A 20,490-nucleotide genomic window follows, 5' to 3' on the forward strand; every position below is an offset into this window, starting at 1 on the left:
AATTTCTTGCACAACACTAGATTCTGTGTTTCTGCATCTGTTAACCTAACCAGTCCCCAGCCTAGTGTTTCCCAGGATTGTGTAAGTGTTTGATTAGCCCACTAGCTATTTCCCTTTCAGTATCTCCATAATTGGTGTTCACTGCACATTCAATAGAATTTGCTCTTGTGGTCCCTTTTTTTTGTAACCAAATAGATTAAGAAAAATGCACAGTATGAGCTGTTTTACCAATCAGTTATTCAGACACTTTCTTCAAGCAGATGGAGTAAACACAGACTGAAGTAAGTCTGGCTGCCCTCCTTTCTTTTCTTAACTCTGTCATACATTTTTGTTGAAAGGGAAAAAGCTTTGGCTGCACACTGAAGTGAAAAGCTACTTCACAACTTGTAAACTGAAATAAAAGAGCTGTATTGATCAGTGAATTGGCTCTAAAAGGTAGCTTCAGTGCTATTTCTTCACTAAGATAATGAATGTGTTTTTTTTTTTTTTCATGTCAGAACAGTGTATTCTTCTGAGAAATCCACACAGCTTGTTGATTTTCTTTTTTAATGTTTTTCTCCCTCTTCTGCCAGAATGGAGTCATGTCTGGATTGATGCAAATGCTGCTTCTGAAGGTTTCTGCTCACATCACAGAACAGCTGGGAATGGCCCCAGGAGGAGAATTCAGGGAGGCTTTCAAAGAGGTGCGAACTTGAAATGGTTTTTCTGAGGTCACATTACTAGCCTTTTGCTCCCAGAGTCAAACTAAATAAAACCATTTGTTAGGGACTAGAAAAGAGCACTCTGGCCATACTTGTGCTGAAGCGTATGAAGTAGTAAGAATCATCTTCAGCTTCAAAGTGTACTCAAAAGTACAGAGGTTTGTGGCCCTAAGTGTCACTAAAGCAACTCCAAAAAGGCTTCAGATGGTAAGGGTTTTTCCTGATGATATTTCTGATGGAATCTGTTTTCATTTTGTTAATAATTTATTTATTTTGTTTTTGTTCAATAATTATTTTTGAATTCTGAATATGGATCCTGGTCCCACTGTTGGCGGTGTCAGGGTTTCAGGCTGTGAAAACCAACTCTAGAGCATTAATGAGATCTAACACATTCATCTAGAAGAGCCTTTGGGGAAGTGAAATATCTGACTGGTCTGTTAGTCCTGTCTGGTCTTTTAACATTCCCTTTTGTACTACTACCAGCTGTGATACTGGGAAATAAATAGTAACTGGACTTCTACTGTGTATCACAGCTACTCTTTTTTTGTCTGGGAATACTGAGACACTACTTTCACTGTAGGTGAAATGTTGAAAATAGCATGAAATGACATGCTATTTTCATATAAATTAGGTATAGTAAGGAAATCTGAGCTAACATAGCTGTTAAAGAATCTGGAATAATTTGGTGTTTTTATCCTTAATAAAAAGAAGACTGTTTCAAGGCTTATTTTCCTGAGCATTCTGGACCAGAGTGAAACTTTTTAAGGTTTCACATTCGAACTGGGAAAGAAAAAATATATTAGCTCTGTCCTGTTCTAAACATGTTATGCATAGGAAAATTTTCTAGAAATTCTGTACTGTGCTAAAATCTGTCAGTCTAAGCTGCAGCAAAGTCTTACCTCACATTGTTGTATGGTATCTGGCATCAGTTCATAGAATAGAATCATAGAATGGTTTGGGTTGGAAGGGACCTTAATGATCTTCTAGTTCCAACCCCCCTGCCATGGGCAGGGACACCTTCCACTAGATCAGGTTGCTCAAAGCCCCATCCAGCCTGGCCTTGAACACTTCCAGGAGGGGGCAACCACAACTTGTCACCACGCTCACAGTAAGGAATTTCTTCCTAATACCTAATCTAAATCTACCCTCTTTCAGTTCTTGTTTCATAAGATGCTTCTTGAATATACTTTACCATGACGAACCGTGACAAAGGTTACTGATCCTGACAAATCCTAGGTAAAATGACAACAGTTGCTTCACCTTAGACTTTATTCAGACCCAGATAGATACTGAGTCCCATCTGTTCACCTTTAGTCATAAGTAGGAGCTTTCTGCTTAGGTAAAAGTGACCTAAAGAGAGTGGCAATACATGTTTTTACTGTAATACCTACTGCATCTTGTAGTTGATGTTTTCCTTTAAGAAGTAGTATTTTTTAAATTATTTACTGCAAAGCCAGAATATTTTTGGATGTTGAAGTACACTACTTGCTCTTTTTTAAGATACCTTATATAACACAATAAGATGTTCGCTTAATAAAGATGTACTGTGCTGCAGTATACAATGCTGACTAGTCATTTGTATCTTCTCTTTCAGGCCAGTAAAGTACCTTTCTGTAAATTCCATCTTGGAGACCGACCCATCCCTGTTACATTTAAGAGAGCAATTGCTGCACTTTCTTTCTGGCAAAAAGTCAAGCTTGCCTGGGGCCTTTGCTTCTTATCTGACCCAATCAGGTATGAATAAGCATCTCATATGTCTGTCAGGTGAATTGTTCAGTTCTTCAGGTTGACTTTAGTACGAGCTGGAAGTCCTCATACCCAGCCTGATGCACTGAAACTTGAAGTTAGTGAGAAGAATAAGTATACAAACTACCCTGCAATAATCTGTATTTTTGAAAAGAAAGCTGGCTTTCAGATCATGTTCCAGCTCTTTCTTTGTCTTTTGATACATTACTTCCAGGTGAAGTGAAAGATTTGATGCTGGAGAATTCCTAGTGTACATAAGAAAAAGCTTTTTAAAATTATTTTTGTATTTTTTGCTGAAAATAAAATTTTTCCCACTACTGTGTGTGAGTATTGCAAATAGAAGTGAGTAGGGCCTCAGTGTGCTAATTTATACCTCCTTAAGATTTCCAAAGGACTTGAGCCTGCTATGCTAAGTCACATCTGGATCAGGGCAGCTTGAGAACCGAATCTTCTGTCTGAGCAGATCTTTGGAACAAGAGAAAGTGTTTAAAGTCAGCCATCAACATGAGATTTTACAGAAAATGGAGTAATAATTCAGCATCAAATTTGTGTCAGTCTTGATAGCTTTTCTATGACCTGTTGAAAGCTGACAATGCATTTCTCCTTTTGGTTGTCCCTGTTGATGTTTGTAGTGCCCTTTTGATCTTGGAAACTAAAGAAAGAATGTTTGGCATCATTCTTCAGTAGACAGTGATGCCAAAGCAGGTGATTCTGTTGCCACAAACTATGACTGTACCACAGCCATGGGTGCAAACAGAAAGGTAACAGCACCTATAAAAAATATTACAATTTTACAGTATTACTCGTTACAGGTACTCCTGCAGTTTTTATTTGTTTATTTCCTGCCGTTTCCTATTCTTCTGTTCAGGGAATTGATTTATAACTTTGACTTCCCTGCTGAAGACCTGTGATTGATGCTAGGAACCTGCAGAACTCTTTCCATCCACTCAGACTGTGCCTTATGGTGTGCTTTTTTTGTTGTTTAAATAGAGCCTCTGCATTTAGTGATCAGACCTGCTTCCTGTGTGTTGCTTCTTCTAAGCTTATTAATATACACAGAAAGTGGGGCACCATTATGACTGTTTCCTTTGAAGCCCTAGTGCTTTTGCTCAGTTGAGTTGTCAGCTTTCAAATTGGGAAGGGTGAAAATCCAGTTGCACTGCCTAAAGGCAAGTGACCTCTCTTCTTCCCTTTTCCCTCACTGTAGAGGCATTGTTAGGTATCCAGTTTTACAGGTTTAGGGAGTTTGTTTTGGTTTTGAAGAGGAGAACTGGGGGAGAAGAACTGTAGCGTGTGGTTTTATGTGAATAATGTGTATAATATCCAATTGTTTTTATTCATTGGTTTGTCTGTATTGGGCTTTAAAAGCGTAACAGATACTGAGAAAACTTACCTTTCTTCCAGTAAGGATGATGTGGAGAAATGCAAACAGAAGGATTTACTGGAGCAGATGATGGCAGAAATGATTGGAGAATTTCCTGATCTTCATCGAACAATTGTCTCAGAGCGAGATATTTACTTGACCTACATGCTGAAGCAAGCAGCAAAGCAGATAGAACTACCTCGAGCTTCAGAAAGTAATTTTTTTAAAGCAGATATCATAACCAGCAAGTTGTTCTTTGTGTACTAGTCTAAAGTTCAGTTCTTCTGAGGAAATCTGGGATGTTCTGTTCATGTGTGTCACATGTTGCATAAGATTACAGTGCTTAAAAATTAAAAAGGGGTATTACTCTTCTGTTGCAACCACCTATAGAAGTAAAAAATTTTCATAGAGCAGTAGACTCCAAATTATGATTCCTTTCTCATTTTGCTGTTTAAAACTGGAAAACACTGATTAGCCTGACAACTTTCTCAAAAGGCAGGTATCTGGTATTACATCACAGCCTAGACTGCCATTGCCTAGCTCATTACCTCACCAAATTCATTGTCATCACCAGCTGCTCAGGAACGCGTTTTGCTTGACCATGTGTGACTGTGCATGTTTCAGCAAGAATAATGGCATTTCTCTAGCCTTTGCTATTTTGTTGCCGTATGTGATCTGGGTGCTCTTCTTATATGTAGGCACACTGAAGCATGGGTTACCTCTTACTTGTTGTCTTAAGATACTGTTTGTAATCACTTCAGTGCAGACCTCTGGCGCTGTCTTGTGATTGAAAAAATAGCAAGAGGATTGCACTTGTGTTCTTGTATCTCCCTTGCATAATATTATCTCAATGATGCCTTCATAAAGTTTGTCCAAACACACAGTATTCCTGTTAGCTCAGTTGATACGGCTGAAAGAGGCACAGATGGATTCAGTTACTTGGTCCAAAGAGCAGGCTGGAAATTTAGTTTTTGTTGGTCCTGTCTGGGTCATAAGCCACCAGAGGAATTGTTTAGCAATTTCCCTGCTCTTTTTTTTTTTTTTTTCTTCCTTTAAATCTACCTTCTTAAAAGCTCAGTCTCTGGAACACTGGTGTAGTAAATGCCTGTGAAACCAGAAGGGGTTTATATGCATTATGAAGGACCTCAAACAGAAGATGGGACCATAAAAGACAAGAATGTGAGGGACTACCTGACTGTCAGTCATGTGTCTCTGTCTTAATTAACAAGAGATGACGCCAGAGACAGGTTTTTTTAGAAGCTGTGCATTTATATTATATACATATAATGTGTTCTATGCATTCATGCTCACAAGAGGTGGGGGGAAAAAAAAGGCATATGATATGCTTAGGATTCATAATAAAATACAAAACCCCACAGTTCAAATGAGCAGAAATAACACATCACCATTGCCCAAATCATTTGCTATTGTAGGGACATAGTAGAGAGAAATTCCTGGACACTATTTGCAGGACTCAAATTTTGGTCTGATATATTCCTAAACTCGGTCTGATTTGCTCCTAGCCTTTGTCTGACTCTTTGCCTGGGTGAACTCTTCCAAAAAGATTGCAAATGAAACTTTCACATTTAGTTTTTTATTCTATCTTTACTTCACACAGAATATTCTGAGAGGGATAGAAGCTTCTTCCAGGACTAAGTTTCAGGCAGGGCTTTAAACTGGTATCATCTCTGAATCCTGCCCAGAAGCAGACAGGAATGTACAGGTGGAGGTTGGAGTGGATGTGATGTGCTGTGGACAGCCCTTTCTGCTGAGGTGCTGTGCTCTGCCTCTGTTGTAGTTGCAGCTCTGATTTGCAGCAGCCATGGAATAGGCTGGGAAAAGACAAGTCCAAAGAAACAATTTCAAAAATGTGTATAATAGTTCTAGTGTTTTCAATACAGTTCTGTTTTTGTTTCAGGGAGGCTGCTTTTCAAATATTTTACTTATTCCTGGAAAAATCAAGGGTGGCTATTTAAAGCAAGACAGTGGAACTTACTCACATTTTATATATGTGTAACTTTCCCCAGAGGAAAGCAGACTGATTACTGTTACTTAGAAAGTTTTCAGTGAATTATTTTTATTGTGTTGTGGTCCCATTTTTTCACTGGGGGGAGGGGTAATACCAAAACTTTCAGGAACAATATCTTAACTTCTGCTGGGTGTTGTGGAGTTTGGATGGTAGATGGGAGGGTGAGAGCTGGCATGTGTTGTAGTGGTGACTGGCTAGGTGCTGGACACGAGTGGTTCAGGTTTTGCTGTTACTTGCTGAGGCCCGGTCTGTAACAGTAAACTTAACAGAGGCAGGTGTGGTTTTGAGCGCTGTTCTCTGATTGTTCATTCTGCTTGTTAGCCCAGGTCTTGTCACAATTTGGATGTGTGCCAGCTGCCACTGTTCAAAGTGGTGGAGAAAGGTCTCCGTTCAGGAGACAGCAAAGACCAGGGCTGTTCCTGATAAGCAGTACAGAAACATGACCCACCCTGGGAAGGAAAGAAATTAATTTAGTTTGCATCTGCTGAGCCTCTCACCCTGAGGCTGGAGTATGAGCCCTGGCCAGGTCTGTCTTCTGAAACAAATGTTTCCTGAAAATCCAGACAACATGCTGATTTTTTTTTTTCAGACTTTCAACATAACAGGCAGTAGGTGAGATGAGTGTTAACTTCTGGTATGTAACAGTTTTAATATCTAGTAGTAAGAGTCCCTACTACTTCTTGGAAAATTCAGTTTTGTTATCTCACATTTTACCTATTCATTTATAGCTTGAAATTAGTTCTTTTACTGATATGTTCATTTCTCTCCATCTCTCTCAGCTGAACCTAGAGAATATATCCCAGCTGTTGTAGTTGGTGTTGTTGGGATGGGTCATGTACCTGGAATTGAAAAGAACTGGAACTCTGACTTAAACATCCAAGAAATAATGAGGTAACAGTCATCCTTTCCTATGTGTTGACATAACAGCTTCTCTTGCTAAAAGACAGCAATAATTGGTTTGGATGGGGTTTTTTTGGTTGTTTGTCACAGCTTGAAGAAGCATCACTAGTGTCATCCCTGCCCTGTCAGCTCGCTGACTTGCTGTGCAGTGCTTGCAGATTGTGCTTACAGCAAAGGAAAATAAAATATCAAAGGAAAAAAAGTAAATAGTTGGATATCGAGGGAAGTAGAGATGAGAGGGTGCCCTTGTCTCAAAAAAAAAAAAAAAAAAAAAATCCACATCTAAGGCTTTTAAAACGAGAATTCAAATGAGGTCTGTAGAAGATGGTGTAAACAAAATAAGACTTCCAGTCTAGCTTAAGTAAATATGAACTGTTGGATTCAAAGCTTTTGTTGTGTCAGGACATTGCTGGCTCTGGCAAGCTTACTGTCACCGTTGCTCATAGCCTATTTATACCTATACATATAAGTAATAACGTGCTTTAATGAGTATACCTAAATATAGGCTGATTTAAGCCACATATCTGGTGAACTCTCACTCCAAAGTACCTATTAAAATAGATTTATGTGCTTTGTAAAAGAAGGAATTGAAGAACCAAAATGTTCAGACTACATGTATCCTATAAAGCCAAATGGTCGGGACTTCAGAAGTGTAGGAAGGATTATAGTATGACCTGGTAGTACTGGTCTGTGGTGGTTTAGGATAATAGAGCCTTTAAAATACTGGCACTTCATTTTATCACATCTGTTTACTGTTTATATAAGCACATCATCTATCTCCTCAGAGACTCTGAAAAACTTTTGAGACTGTGCCCCACCTAAATGGTGTATTTAAGCATCTAAAATATGATTTAGAGAGACTTCTGGTGTCTGGATCCAAAAATGCAATGTACAGAAGCCCTGCCTAGCTATTTATAAGCCTTTCACCTGGAGTCACAAACTAGATGTCCATATTCCTCTGCACCCTCGCAAATAACCTGTAAAATGAGGTTGCCCAAATCCGTATAATTGTATGGTTAATGCTGGCGGCATCATTGACATCGCGGAACTGAATAGCTGAAAGCCTGACTATATGTCTTCAAGTTTACATAGAGGATCTTTTTCATCAAAGTTTAGTCTCTTTGACTTGATTGTCTTTACTGTGTCAGTGCCATAACTAAGTGGAATGGTTACCAGTATCTTTCATAAGACATAACTATTACATAACTTGACTTTCTAAAATAGTATGAGGCAAATAACGTTCATAAAATTACTATACTTGAGACTCATTTCTCATTAAACTTTTTACCTCTCATGCTGTTGCACTGCAGTTGCAGAGCAGAGTTATGAGGGGGTTTTGTGTGTTAGTGGTTGTTGCCTTTCTAAAGTGAAAAGTTTTTAAGACTGTTAACAGGCATTTAGTTAGGTTTTACAGGTTGGAAAGTGATCTTGGAAATTATCTGGATAGAAACATACATTTCTCAGATTTCCAATTTTTAAGTTCATACGTTGAATCTGACTCTGAGCAGACCTTACTATTTGCTTCAGATTGGTATGAATTGTTTTTTTTTTTTTTAATTGCACTGAGAGACTGGAATTGAGAAAGAATAGAGAAGCACGTAAGAAGGTGCAAAGGGATGCCTTTACCCCATCCTTTGTTCCATGTGTATGCTTTTTTTAAAACTCTTCCTGTATGTTCTCTTAATATGCAAAATCTTACCAGTAATAACTTTGTCCTAGCTTGAACGCATGGATCTAAACTCAGTTTAGTTGTATCCTCTTCTCAGCGCATCTAACCTGGTTTGAGTGTGCCCATAGTGTTTTTGCACTAGTGTAACTGATTGCTTCTGAATACATTAGAAACATTCTCTAGGTATAAATAAATGAGAACTTGTGACTTCTTTGAAATGATATGCAGAGACCTCTCGGTCACCTGCGAGAGGACTCTCTCAGATGCTGTGTAGGCACACTGTGGGTGCAGGGCCAGCTGAGGTACTGCAGGGCCTCTTAGTGAAGGTGCAGGGCTATGTGTGCATGTGGCTGTGCTTTCAAAGCCAGCTTTATTTTGAACTGTTTGCTTCATACACTAAGTTCATAGGCAGACCTGGTGTGCCTGTTGTCCTCTGCCCTCCTGGTTCCAGGTGGCAGTGCAGAGACTTCCAAGCGGTTCTGAGAAGGCCTCTAAGCCAGCAATACCTGCCGGACCCGAGACAGCTTCATTGCAAAGCCTCTCTGATTTGTCCGCACTCCCCTGCGGAACTCCAGAGGCCGAGAGCGCTGCAGGGGCTTGGCTTCCACACACTCATGCTGGGAGCTGCAGCTAGGCTGGTAAGCCTGCCTGGCATCTGGGGTATACCTTGCTGAAACAGACCCCAAATCTATGCAGGGGCCAGCCAGCCTGGCTCCAGACTTACCCCTTCTGGCCACACAGACCTGACCAGGTCCTGACACGCGTTATCCAGAATATCAATGCACTATGTTCCTCCATTACCCTGAATGACAGTCAGTTGACTGTACAGGTGTTGAACTTAGAAGAAACACAGGACACAGCCTGAGTTTTGTCTCTGTGCAGAGATATGCATAGTAATATTATAAACAGTTCAACAAATCATATTAACTTCTAGTGTTCTTCAAGAAGTCTTGATGTTGCCTTGGTTATTTTGGTAGGGTGATGGACAAATCAAGGTCCGTACCCATTAAGAGTGGCATCATACATAAGTGGAAAAAGCTTTATTGTTGTTTATTATTGTTGTCATTGTTACTTTTTAATTTGGATATAGCTGTTGAACATGAAAGAGTATGTTGTTCATTCATGGCACATCTGTTACCTGAAGGTGTCCTGCACTGTAAGGGGGGAGGGGAGAAAAGATCCTTATTTTGATTGGAAAATGCCTGTTCTTTCCAGCTATGCAGGTGTTAACATTGTTTTATGTCTTTTGCTTCAGTGTGCCTCCTCCATCAGCTTCAAGTAAGATTTTCAAATTTGTCATAAAAGCAACAGTTTTTGGACTGATGGGATATGGCTGCTACCGAATAGGTCAAAGGACAGTTCAGTTTATTCTCTCGATGCCAGCAGCACAGAGCTATCTCCAGAAGCTGACAGAAATAAGGTCTCAGCATTGAACATCGAGTGGAGGCACTATGTGAAGAAGGTGGCTGAAAAAGGGTGATAGAGGCAACAAATGTGAACTGGACTGAAAGAAGAGTGAGATGAAAAATCTAGTCAGATTGATGCTGAGCAACACTGAATCACTGTATAATAAAAGATTTGATACTAAAATTACACCAGCTATGATCTAATGAATAGGTTTGATTCCTGGGGAGTGTATTGTATGAAACCACATGATTCCAGATTGAGGTAAAAGAAATATGTATGCAAAAATATATATTATATATATACACATACTGTATATATAATATATGTTACAGATGATGTAGTACAGACAGCTTAAGCTGAGTGTATGTTCATGACTTCTTTACCAGAGGAACAGAACAACACAAAGTAACCTAATTGGCTGCATCTGCTCTGAAGTTCAGGGACACTTGTCTTGAGTGATTCTTTGCTTTTTTTCCTTGGGTATAATAATACCTAGTGGTCATTTCTGGTGCCAGACACTTTTACACATGATTTAGAAGGACATCTTCTCAATGTGTGTTTTATACTTAAAACATTTAAGCTTTTTTTAAACTTAAGAGCTTTCCAAAAATTTCAGAATTGTACAGGCTGTCATACGTACACTGCTCAAATTTTTTACAAGCCTTACTGAAGAACAGGAACGTTGCCTTTAGATTGCATCCCTTGTTACCACCACCAGTTGAATTGTCGTTCTCCTGCATAGAGAAGGTATAGCCACACCATCAGAATGCAATGTGGTTTGTGTCAGATGTTTACAGGACGCTCTGTTCCTTTAGATTAGCTTATTTAAACTGTATTATTTAGCCAAATCCTGCTGGATTCAGTATTGTAAATTTAAGAGACTAGAACTACTGTACAATTTACTTTTGTTTGTCGGACCTTTCATTATTGGGACAAGAAGTCTGGAATTGATAGTACCTGCCCCTCACTTTTGATACATGAAAATCTTAATTATTTATCAGTGGAATTTCTCAGTGGATGAATATTTTAATCTATTTAATAGAAAAACAGTGTTCAGTTTAGTTGTTCAAACTAGCTGTAGCATTTTATTTGGATTACTTGCTATTTATACATAGAATTATGGGTACTTCAAACTGCTGTGATTTTCCTTCTTAATTATCCAGGACAGCCATCCATCATCGATTTTTCCCCCCCCCCCCCCCCCCCCCCGAATCCCAGGTTCATACTTAATTGGAATTATTTTTGGTACCCTTTATACAGGATTGTCAGTGATTGTAAAGTGCCCTCTGCAATCAGCTAGTCCCAGTTCAACAACACAAAGAACTGTAACTGTCATATCAAAGTTTTAGCCAGATGTATTTGAATGGAAGGGTCCCATTTGTTCCTCAGGCCCATATACAGTTGCTCATCGCTTAGTGAAGTTTTCATCTGTATTAATTTCTTTTGGGAGTGAAAGATAGGAACCAGTGTGTGAGGCAGGAGGAAGAAAAGGTGATGATGTGTTTTGTGTGTGGTGTTTTCAGTTGGTTCAATAAAATCAACAAACTGCTTTTAGTAGGGTATATTTCCAAAGCCTTGTCTTGGAAATCATCCCATACAGTCTATTGTTTGCTGCAAGTATGTACATGGATCTTCTGTGCAGTGTTGGCTTTCAAGTTTTTTTTAATGAAATTGAGGGTCTAATGCTCTTTGCTGTGATGGCATTGACTTTGCTGGGAGCTGGTCTGTCCATGCAACCTGATGCTTTTCTGCCTTGCACTTTGAAAACATTTTGAGTCCCAGTGTAGCAAATCATTTAAGTGCATGTTTATCTTTAAGCCTATTAAATCTAACGCGATCCTGCAGAGCTCTTAAGATGATGCTTGGTGCTTTTCTGGATCTGGGCCTTACAGTTGTGCAGGGAATAAACCTTAGGAAATGAGAATGGCAGCAATTCACCCTTCTTGGACACAAAGTGTAAATGATAACACAGAATACAGCGGAGGCAGGTCCTTTTATTTTCCATCTATCAGTGCTTAACAAACCACCAGCCATCTCTAGCAAGAGGAAATGCAGCATTTGTAAACAATTTATAGAAGACTAGATTGGCTGCCCAAATTTTGATTCCTGATACTTTTTTTTTTAAAAGGTTTAATGTATTGTTTACAATTAAGCAGTCCTATTTGAATAATTCCATTACATTTTATGTACGTTTTTAAAAGATGAAAGCAAAAGCTTAAGATCATTCTTCTCCTGGCTTTACTGACCTACCAAAATGTTTTGTTCGTTGTTTTTTTGAGAATTTTTTAGCTGGTAGAATTCAATATATTGATGTTTTGCTTTAAGTTATCTACAGATTTTTAAGGTATCTGCAGATATTTTAAAAGCTCTGTAGATCTTTGATATCTGTGCTCAGGTAATTTTACACAAAGGAAAACAAATCTAAGGTAAATTTTAGATATGAGCCTTAAACTTGGGTGGGACTAATGCTAAATGATTGTCATGGAGCATTCTTGCAGACTTAATGTTTTATGCTTCTTAGCTAGAAGTGATTACTGTGTAAGTTGTCTGTTCATTATTCAGTTATTCTCTCCAGTTAATACCTTAAGTCTATTGTTTCACTTTTTTTTTTTTTTTTTACAAAGCATATCAGCAGATTCTTCAAGGAGCCTGTTTGTGGTCGGAGAATTTGCAATTTATTTTCCCACTGTTGCAAACTGGCCGATCATACGCATGCACTGTTTACTCAGTGGCACTGGAAAGTCTGATGAATTTGCAGACCTAAAAATCCTGTGAATCCATACACAAATGCTCAATGTTGTATATTCAATGTGTTGTGCTGTTTATGTAACATAATCAGTGTTTTAGGTCCATTCTTTTCTGTTCTAATCAGTCCTTTCGGTGTTAACAGCATCCTGTAAAATTTAAACATATGTTGAATTGTCCCAGCCCCACCTCAACGTTATGAAGCCATATTGTATTTTTTTGGTGACATGTACATCTGTTTTATGCATTTGTACATGTGATGTAAATTTGAAGTATTTTTAACAATGTGTGCCTTTACTCTAAAGTGATTTAAAGTAAACAGCAGTATGTTCTATGATATAAAAAATAAAGTATTTTAACCACCATTTCTGTTGAAGGCATTTATTTTCCTTATAAATCAGTATTTTTATTGAGTACAAACACTGGTTAGCTAGATCTAGTACATTATAATGTCACCATCTAACAGATTTTTCTGAACAAGAAGGTCAGTTGGAGCAAATACTTCCCACTGAGGGGCATCTCAGTGTAATGCTGAAGTAGGGAAACTAGTTTACCTACCATGTGTAAATCAGTTGAGAGGAAAGGATGAGTTTCCCTGCCCTACTGAACATGCAGGGAGACTGACTTCTTAATGTGAGTACTTAAATTCAGAGTTAAGCATGGTGAGTTGACTTTTCATTGTTGTTGTGGCTTTTCTTTTAATGTTTTTCTAGTGCTCAGTCTTGCAAGGAGCTGATGGCCTTAGTCCCAGTCCAGCAAAGAGCTCAAACACTGGCCTAACATCAGGCATAGTCACTTGTTCTTAAAGTACCATCCTCTGCATGGGAATTAAAGACCCTTTAAGTGGAAAAGGTGCTCAATTAGTGGCAAAAAGAGTTTAATCTTTCAGATTGAGGCAGGTAAATCAATATGACCATTACTTTAAAAAAAAAAATCTATAAAAGACCCTGTGTTCATCGTGAAAGTAAGTAAATATATGATAAGCTGTATTCCATACAGATAATGTACCAGCTGATTAGTCTGTTGATTGTACACTTCGTCAAGCAGTGGTACAAATGTGAATCAAAGTGCAGTCCTGTTTTCCTTGATCAGGCAAAGTTCCCTTTGGTTGCACTTGCAGCTGTGTCTGCAAAGAAGTGCTGGGTAAGCCATGTAGGTGGGGAAAAAAAAGATATTGTAGTCAAATACCATCCATGGGACTGGCAGATGACATGCTGCACAGCACGTGAGCTATTGAGCACCGCTCAGTCAGGCAGCCTCAGTTTGCACATCCATGCCCACGGAAGGCAGCTGCCTGCTTTTGGAGTGTATTGTTCACTAGTGTTACATGCACACTGCTGGCCTAGGTTGCGTTTATGATGTGTCTTTTCTATACTGAATACTGAACCAAATTAAATTATTTTTGAGGTGGATTAATATTGCCCATATTTCCACTGGAAGCTGTTTTTCTGTGTGTGTATTGTAAACCTCTTAAAAGGCACTGAGAAATATATCAAGCTATCTCAAAGTGCCAGGCAGTAGTGGGAACTACTCATGGAAAAGAAACCACACACTGTCACTTGTGTAACTCTAAGATATTCATGTATGTATTTTCCTGTTTCTTTCTAAAACTGAAATAAACTTTAATTTTAGACTTGAGTGTTTTGAGACTGATTTTGTTGCAAGATTTGGGGGTTCTTAAGTATTTGCAGGAGAAAGGTCACTTTTCTGGCTCTGACTGATGGACAGACTTTGGTGTGGTGCTGAGTCCTTCAGTTGGCTGTGGAAGTGTGCATGGAAGACAACCACAGGACATAAGTAGCTCCAAAGATGCAAAGCCAAAATCGATCTACTAACTGTTCAGGTGAAAAAAAATTCAACTGCTGTGCATATCTCCACAGAAGCAGGTCTGTTGTGTCGGTTGGTCTGTGAAGGGGAACAGGGAATAGCTGAAGCAGCTGTCCTGTTCAGCAGGTCCTAGCTGAAGAGGCTGGCAGGGGGTGGGTTGTCTAATTATCCCCTCCTGTGTTGCTTGCCTTATGCCTGCTGTGGTCTCACCAAAAGGGAGCAAATGAAGCTCTCTATATTCCAGGGAGGCATCAGCAGCAAAGATGGGCATAGCCTTATCCTTGCTCCCAGCAGGGAAAAGGATGGCAACTGAGGGTGTGCGTGCTCTTTTCCATTACAAGACCTTGCACTTGGGTCCTGCCACTTGGCTCTGGCTCCTTGGGTAGCTCTGTGCCACTCAAGGGGTACAATGGTACAATGTGGGGAAATGCTCATTTTTACTTGTTCAATGTTTTTGTCTGTTGGTTCATTTTGTACTGTACAGGGAAGCTCTAGTGGTGTTAGTTTGAGGAGAGAAAAGATGCACACTACCACTTTCACACTTGCCTCCTCCAAGATACTTGGTGCTGATGCATGAGGGAAAGTGGAAAGAATAGGACTTAATCAGACTTTTTTTAAAAAAAGCTGTTAGACACTTTCAGTTTCAGTATGTTGTGTGGCCTCCCAGCTAAGTGACATTCTTTCAGTGGTAAAAGGTCCCTGCTTTTAGCTACAGTGATGGTTCACAAACCGGGCAAAGTAATTAAGAGTGATGTTTTGATTAGACTGTGGTGGTTATTAACGCCCCGTGTCTCTGCAGCAACTGAACTGCACACCTGATATCTTCAAGGCCAGCTGGAGTAGCTGGACAGTCACTGGGGCTGTGTGTTGCCGAGGCTGGCAGGACTCCTCAGTACTTTACCTTTGAGCGAGTGCAGCAGGTTTCTAGGTGTGCACCACCTGCCAGCGAGCATCTTCTCACCACCTCCATGCATCTCCCTCCCTGCTTCCATCCCCGTGTTGTCTCTTGCCTCATAATTACAGCCCGAGTTCTTTGAAGCTGAGACCCAGTGTTGCGATTTTAGTTTGCCTTGATTCAGCTGGAAAATACGAGTAATAGTAATAATTTAGTGCCATCTACCGACGGCAGATGGTTTACTTGGTATGCCCATTTTTAACTGGAGGTGTCTACCGGACCCTGAGACTATTCTTCAGAGAAGTGCGCATACCTTGGAGAGTTTTGGATTTGGCTCACTGATGTGGTACCTGGTATTAACTGAAACAACACAAAACAGGAGCATCCTGAACAATTACTGACTTGTAGTATATGCCCATTTCTCCATGTGATTGTATTGATGCTTGAGAGGCAGATTCTTGATGAATTGGCAATAACATACTAACCTTCACTTAAGAAATTAAATACCTGCCAAAAAACATGAATATGTTGCTTCTAGGGTACTTTATGGAAAATACAGAATTACACCGCTAGAGAAGAACATCCTTATTACACCTTAATTTTACTGTTTTTTAAGAATCATGGTTTTACACCAATTGAAATTAGCATGGATTGCTTCGTTCGTCACATTTCAAGGATAGACTTAATTTGGCCATCATGTCAGACCCAACCTCAGCAGACTTTTACTCTCATTATTCTAAAAGTTTAGCATATTTTTGTTTGTTGTGCTTGATAGGCTGCTGCTCTTCTAAGGCAGCTGGAGACTCTGTGGGCTTCTCACCCAAAGCCACGTCTACTGTGACCACTCTGGCAGGCTCTTGGTGCTGCTCTTTAATGTGGGACAGAGTGGGAGGACTTGGGGAACCAACAGTAGCCTTGACTGTTTATTGCAGTTATCAGCAGTTTCTACCAGGCTACTACATACATGGATTTCTCCCTCTCTGACTGTGCACAGGCAGATCAGTAATGGCATTCCTGGGCATGTGGTGGTCAGACCTTGTCCTACACGTGCTCTCTGCAACGCCCAGGCCTGTTAGAGGAAGGCTTGTGGCAGGCAGCACTCCCACAGTGTGGACCACAGCTCTGTGACTGTGCTGAGGTGTGGCTCCCCTCTTCAGACCAGCGACCTGAGACATAACTGAAGCACACTGTTTATTGACTGGTGAACACACTATGAGGAAACTAGCAAAACAGAAAAATAATCAATAACCTAAGTACCATACCACCGATCAAGTTACATATTTATGCAAACCGTAAGGCACAGCTATGAAGTTACAAGCTCTTGATCTCAGATCTAATGAACCTCACACATGGCCAACCCTCAATGACAGTTTTATAAGTCCCAAGGAGCAGGTTCTTCCTCACACACCACGACATACTGCCAGAGACCTGATGGAGTGAGTCCAGTGGGTCCTTCCAGCCTCCCAGGGCTAGTCTGCAGACCAGTGTTGCTACCAGCTGTAGGCATCCACACTCCTACCATCAGCAGGAGCCCTCTGGTCTTCCTCAGTGGACTTCATACTTCATTCTTCATTCTTTGGCATCAGGGCCTACCTTTTAGCCACCTCTCTTCCACCCAAATCCCTCCCAAATAAACAACCTGCCCCAATTACTTCCTCCCACTTGGTCCTGGTTTTGCTACAGCCATACCTAACTGTGGTATTTCTGATGCCATTACCCAGGCAGTCGCAGCCTTATGTGGTGTTACTGGCAGGGATACCCACTGTGGGCAGGCTAGCTCCCCACAACTCCCGTTGGGTTTAGTTTACCTTCTGCGATTACTGGACACAATTATTCCATGTTAGCCTTGATCCCAGTGCAAGATGACAGTTTATGTACCAGAGAGCAGCAGCAGAGGTACTTGTCACCCTCTGCCAGCGCTGCTGAGGCCTCAGTTCTGCGGGGCTGCGTTACTCCAGCAGGACCTCTTGCTCACCAGCCACCTCCTGGTCTGCCCAACCTCCTCCAAGGACATTCAGACCACTCTGGGTGCCCGTAAGCTCAATCCCTTCTGGCTGGAAGCCACCACAACTGTTAGGCTAACAATGCACATAACATGTTCAACTGGGCATGTGAGCACACTTTTTCCTTTTGAAACAAGCAAAGCATATATAGAATAATAAAGAACAACATGACTTCTATCATAACTAATAACAAATACAGGATTAAGTGCATCAGTAGCTTTTGGAAACCAGCCCATGGATATGTCATACCAACAATGTATGGTTCACAATTTCAGTCTCTGGTTCTGACAGTTCCTTACTCGCCAAGGTGGTCCTCAGGCTTGCAGCTTGTTGGCTCTCTGGTTTCTTGTCTCCCTTCTGTATGCTGTCATGTTGTCCAAACACCTCATCCCAGCAAGGCCTCTCAGCTCCCAGACATCATTAGTCCTTTGGTCTGGAATAAAACCCTGCTTTTGAGAACAGGTGAATGAATGTACACCACCAACAGATCTAATGCCACATCTTTGGTCTTCTCCTGGAGCCACTGATGTCGTGTTATCATCCACTGTCCCATTACAGGTGAGGCAACACATACACAGCCTGCACTGTTACCAACCACCACTGTCATTCCCATGCCAACTTGCTCCACTGACACATGACAATATCCTCCTGTGGTCCACAACTGATTGTGCAGAACTAGTACATACTTTTCATTTAGTTGTCCATTTGCAACAGCGGTTGGTGAAGCGTCCCTTGTAATATGGGATCTCTTTGTTGTACTACCCATGAGAACAGAGTAAATACATCTGAAAAAGCTGTTTTAATAGCTAACAATTGAGCTTGAGTACAATAGAGATATTATTTCATTTAATCCCTTAAAGTTTGTTGTTTAGTTTTGTTTTTTTAACTTGGCAGTTGCTTTTACCACACGCCACATTTGGTAGTTATCACTGTTGTTGTATCAGTCAACAGTCTGAGGTTTGTTACCCATTTACCTTGTATATGACTCAAAATTGCTGCCATTTTCATAGAATGAATCACAGAATGGTTGAGGTTGGAAGGGACCTCTTGAGATTATCTGGTCCAACCCCCTGCTCAAGCAGGGTCACCTAGAGACAGTTGCCCAGGACTGTCTCCAGATAGCTTTCCAGTTATCTCCTAGGATGGAGACTTTACAGTCATAAGAGAGGCACAACCCATGTACATATATATGGGTCACACTCTGGATGTATTCTAGAATAGTTCATAACTCACATATCAATTCCCCACCTCTTTCCCCATCTTAAGGATTAATATGGATACTGTCCTACAGGGTTTGTGGATGGTGTGATTTTGGTTTTGGATATGCTCAGTGGCCAAAACTAAATCTGCACCATCTGAACAATTAAAAGCATATCAGGTGATACAACTGCATCCCCTATTATTACAGTGGTTGCAAAGGTACCATTTGATTCCCATGCAACTTCTGTGGCTGACCCATATTGGGATCCAAGCTGAATATTTAATTTATTAGTTCCACCTTTTTGTCCAGTCCATGCTCTCTTACAGGTGAAGTCAGTCAATTCTGGAAGGACTGTTAACAAATGCTTATTAATGAGAAACCAAACATCTGAGGTCACCCCCATTGTCTTCAGGTCTTGTATTAAAATTCCTTTCACATCTTTCCTGAAGGAAATAAGATTATTAACAGCAGCAATGATGTTCCACATCCAAACTATTGCTCTTACACCTAGAAGCCAGCAGAACACACTGAACAGGGCCTGCAATGCTTTAAGAATATTCCTGATGCTTTAACACAGTGATGAGCGCCTTGAAGAAGATGGTTCTTGTTGAGGCTCTCACACCTGTGATCAATCCCACAGCCATATTTGATCCTGAAGACCAATCTTACCTACATGTTAGTTGGAAACATTCTCTTTGATTTCCCGGCAGTGGGTCCCACCTATCCATGAAACCCTCTCTTCTTTGTCTCCAATTAGTTCTGCGTTTCCCAACCCATGAGTCACAGTCACCCCTAAATTTTCTCTGGGCCTTCCCCTTTGTACCTGGGGTGTGGATAGGACCACATTTCCCAGTGGGGGTTGATTTTCATGTTGCTTTGTATTGGCATGCTGCTCTTAGCTGTGCAATGTCGGAGAGCAGCATGGGTCCATGCTCCCTGCTGACTGAACCCTGCTCCAGGACTGAATCAGTATCAGAGGCACACGGCTGTTTCCTGACATCGCCACAGGATATCTGTCTGTGGGACAGGGCCACAGACCAGCTCGTAAGGGCTGCAGCAGTACCTGGTGAGCTCTTTGTTCCCATGGCCCAGCACACAAACAGAAGTGCTCCAGCTTAGTCCTCTTTCTTCGTGAATTAGCTTCCATCTCACCTTGATGGGCCTCTTAGCTCTCTCCACTACCCCTGGAGAACTGTGGATGGTAGGAAATATGAATTAAATGATGCACCCTTACCCCCTTCAGGAACTTCTGACTGGTGCATCTGTCAAGTGGTTTCCTTTATTTGAATCAGCTAAGATTGGAGGACCACATGCGTTCAATACTTCATGTAGACACCAAACTACGGTGTTAACTGTAGCCTCATACGCTGTCATTGCCTCTGTCCATCTTCCTGTTCTGTCAATGGCAACAAACACAAACCAACACAAATCCTCCTTCAACCTCTTGAAGGGATCCATGTAATCAATTTGCCACTGTTCGAGTGGTGCCCCCTCCCAGGGGTCAAAGGCATAACCCAACATGGATTTACAGGTCACAGAATCGCAGAATGGTTTGGGTTGGAAGGGACCTTTAAAGATTGTCTAGTCCAAGCCACCAAAGTTGCAAGGGGTTTCCACCATCCACATACTCCACACCCTTGGACTCCCATAGAAATTGTGAAAACAGGGATTTTAAATCCCAATCTATTCAGCCTTTGCTGCATCCCTTGAGACTCCTTGTGACCCTTCTGTGCTGCACTACTGTATGGGTACTGGGATAGGAAGAGGGGTCTCTGGCTGGAACCACCTCATATTTCTCATTTACTACCCCTGTTTCTGTTTTACTTTTAGACCAGCACTTCACTAACTTGAGGACTCCTGCAATTGCTTCACTTTGAGGCAGCAGCACTATACAATTTTCCCTTGGACAGATCCACCTTGAACTGAGACAGGAAATCTACCCCTCTTTTACCAGAATTACCCCCCCCCCCCCATTCAGTTTATCCTCCCCTACCCACAACCCGG

General features: G+C 40.9%; 1 protein-coding gene across 4 annotated transcripts in view; it reads left to right on the forward strand.

Moving 5' to 3' along the window:
• TRABD (TraB domain containing) overlaps positions 1–12,925 on the forward strand; it is a 37,275-nt gene extending 24,350 nt beyond the window's left edge. For all 4 annotated transcript variants that reach the window (XM_074870074.1, XM_074870075.1, XM_074870077.1 and 1 more), the window contains 5 exons: positions 573–683; positions 2,296–2,435; positions 3,852–4,024; positions 6,619–6,730; positions 9,664–12,925. In XM_074870074.1, the coding sequence (XP_074726175.1) occupies positions 573–683; positions 2,296–2,435; positions 3,852–4,024; positions 6,619–6,730; positions 9,664–9,841 (714 nt within the window). In that variant the 3' untranslated portion in view covers positions 9,842–12,925. The remainder of the gene's footprint in view (positions 1–572; positions 684–2,295; positions 2,436–3,851; positions 4,025–6,618; positions 6,731–9,663) is intronic.
• The last annotated feature ends 7,565 nt before the right edge of the window (positions 12,926–20,490 follow it).

This window comes from Strix uralensis, chromosome 5 (assembly GCF_047716275.1).
Source record: "Strix uralensis isolate ZFMK-TIS-50842 chromosome 5, bStrUra1, whole genome shotgun sequence".
NCBI classification, from domain to species: Eukaryota; Metazoa; Chordata; class Aves; order Strigiformes; family Strigidae; genus Strix; species Strix uralensis.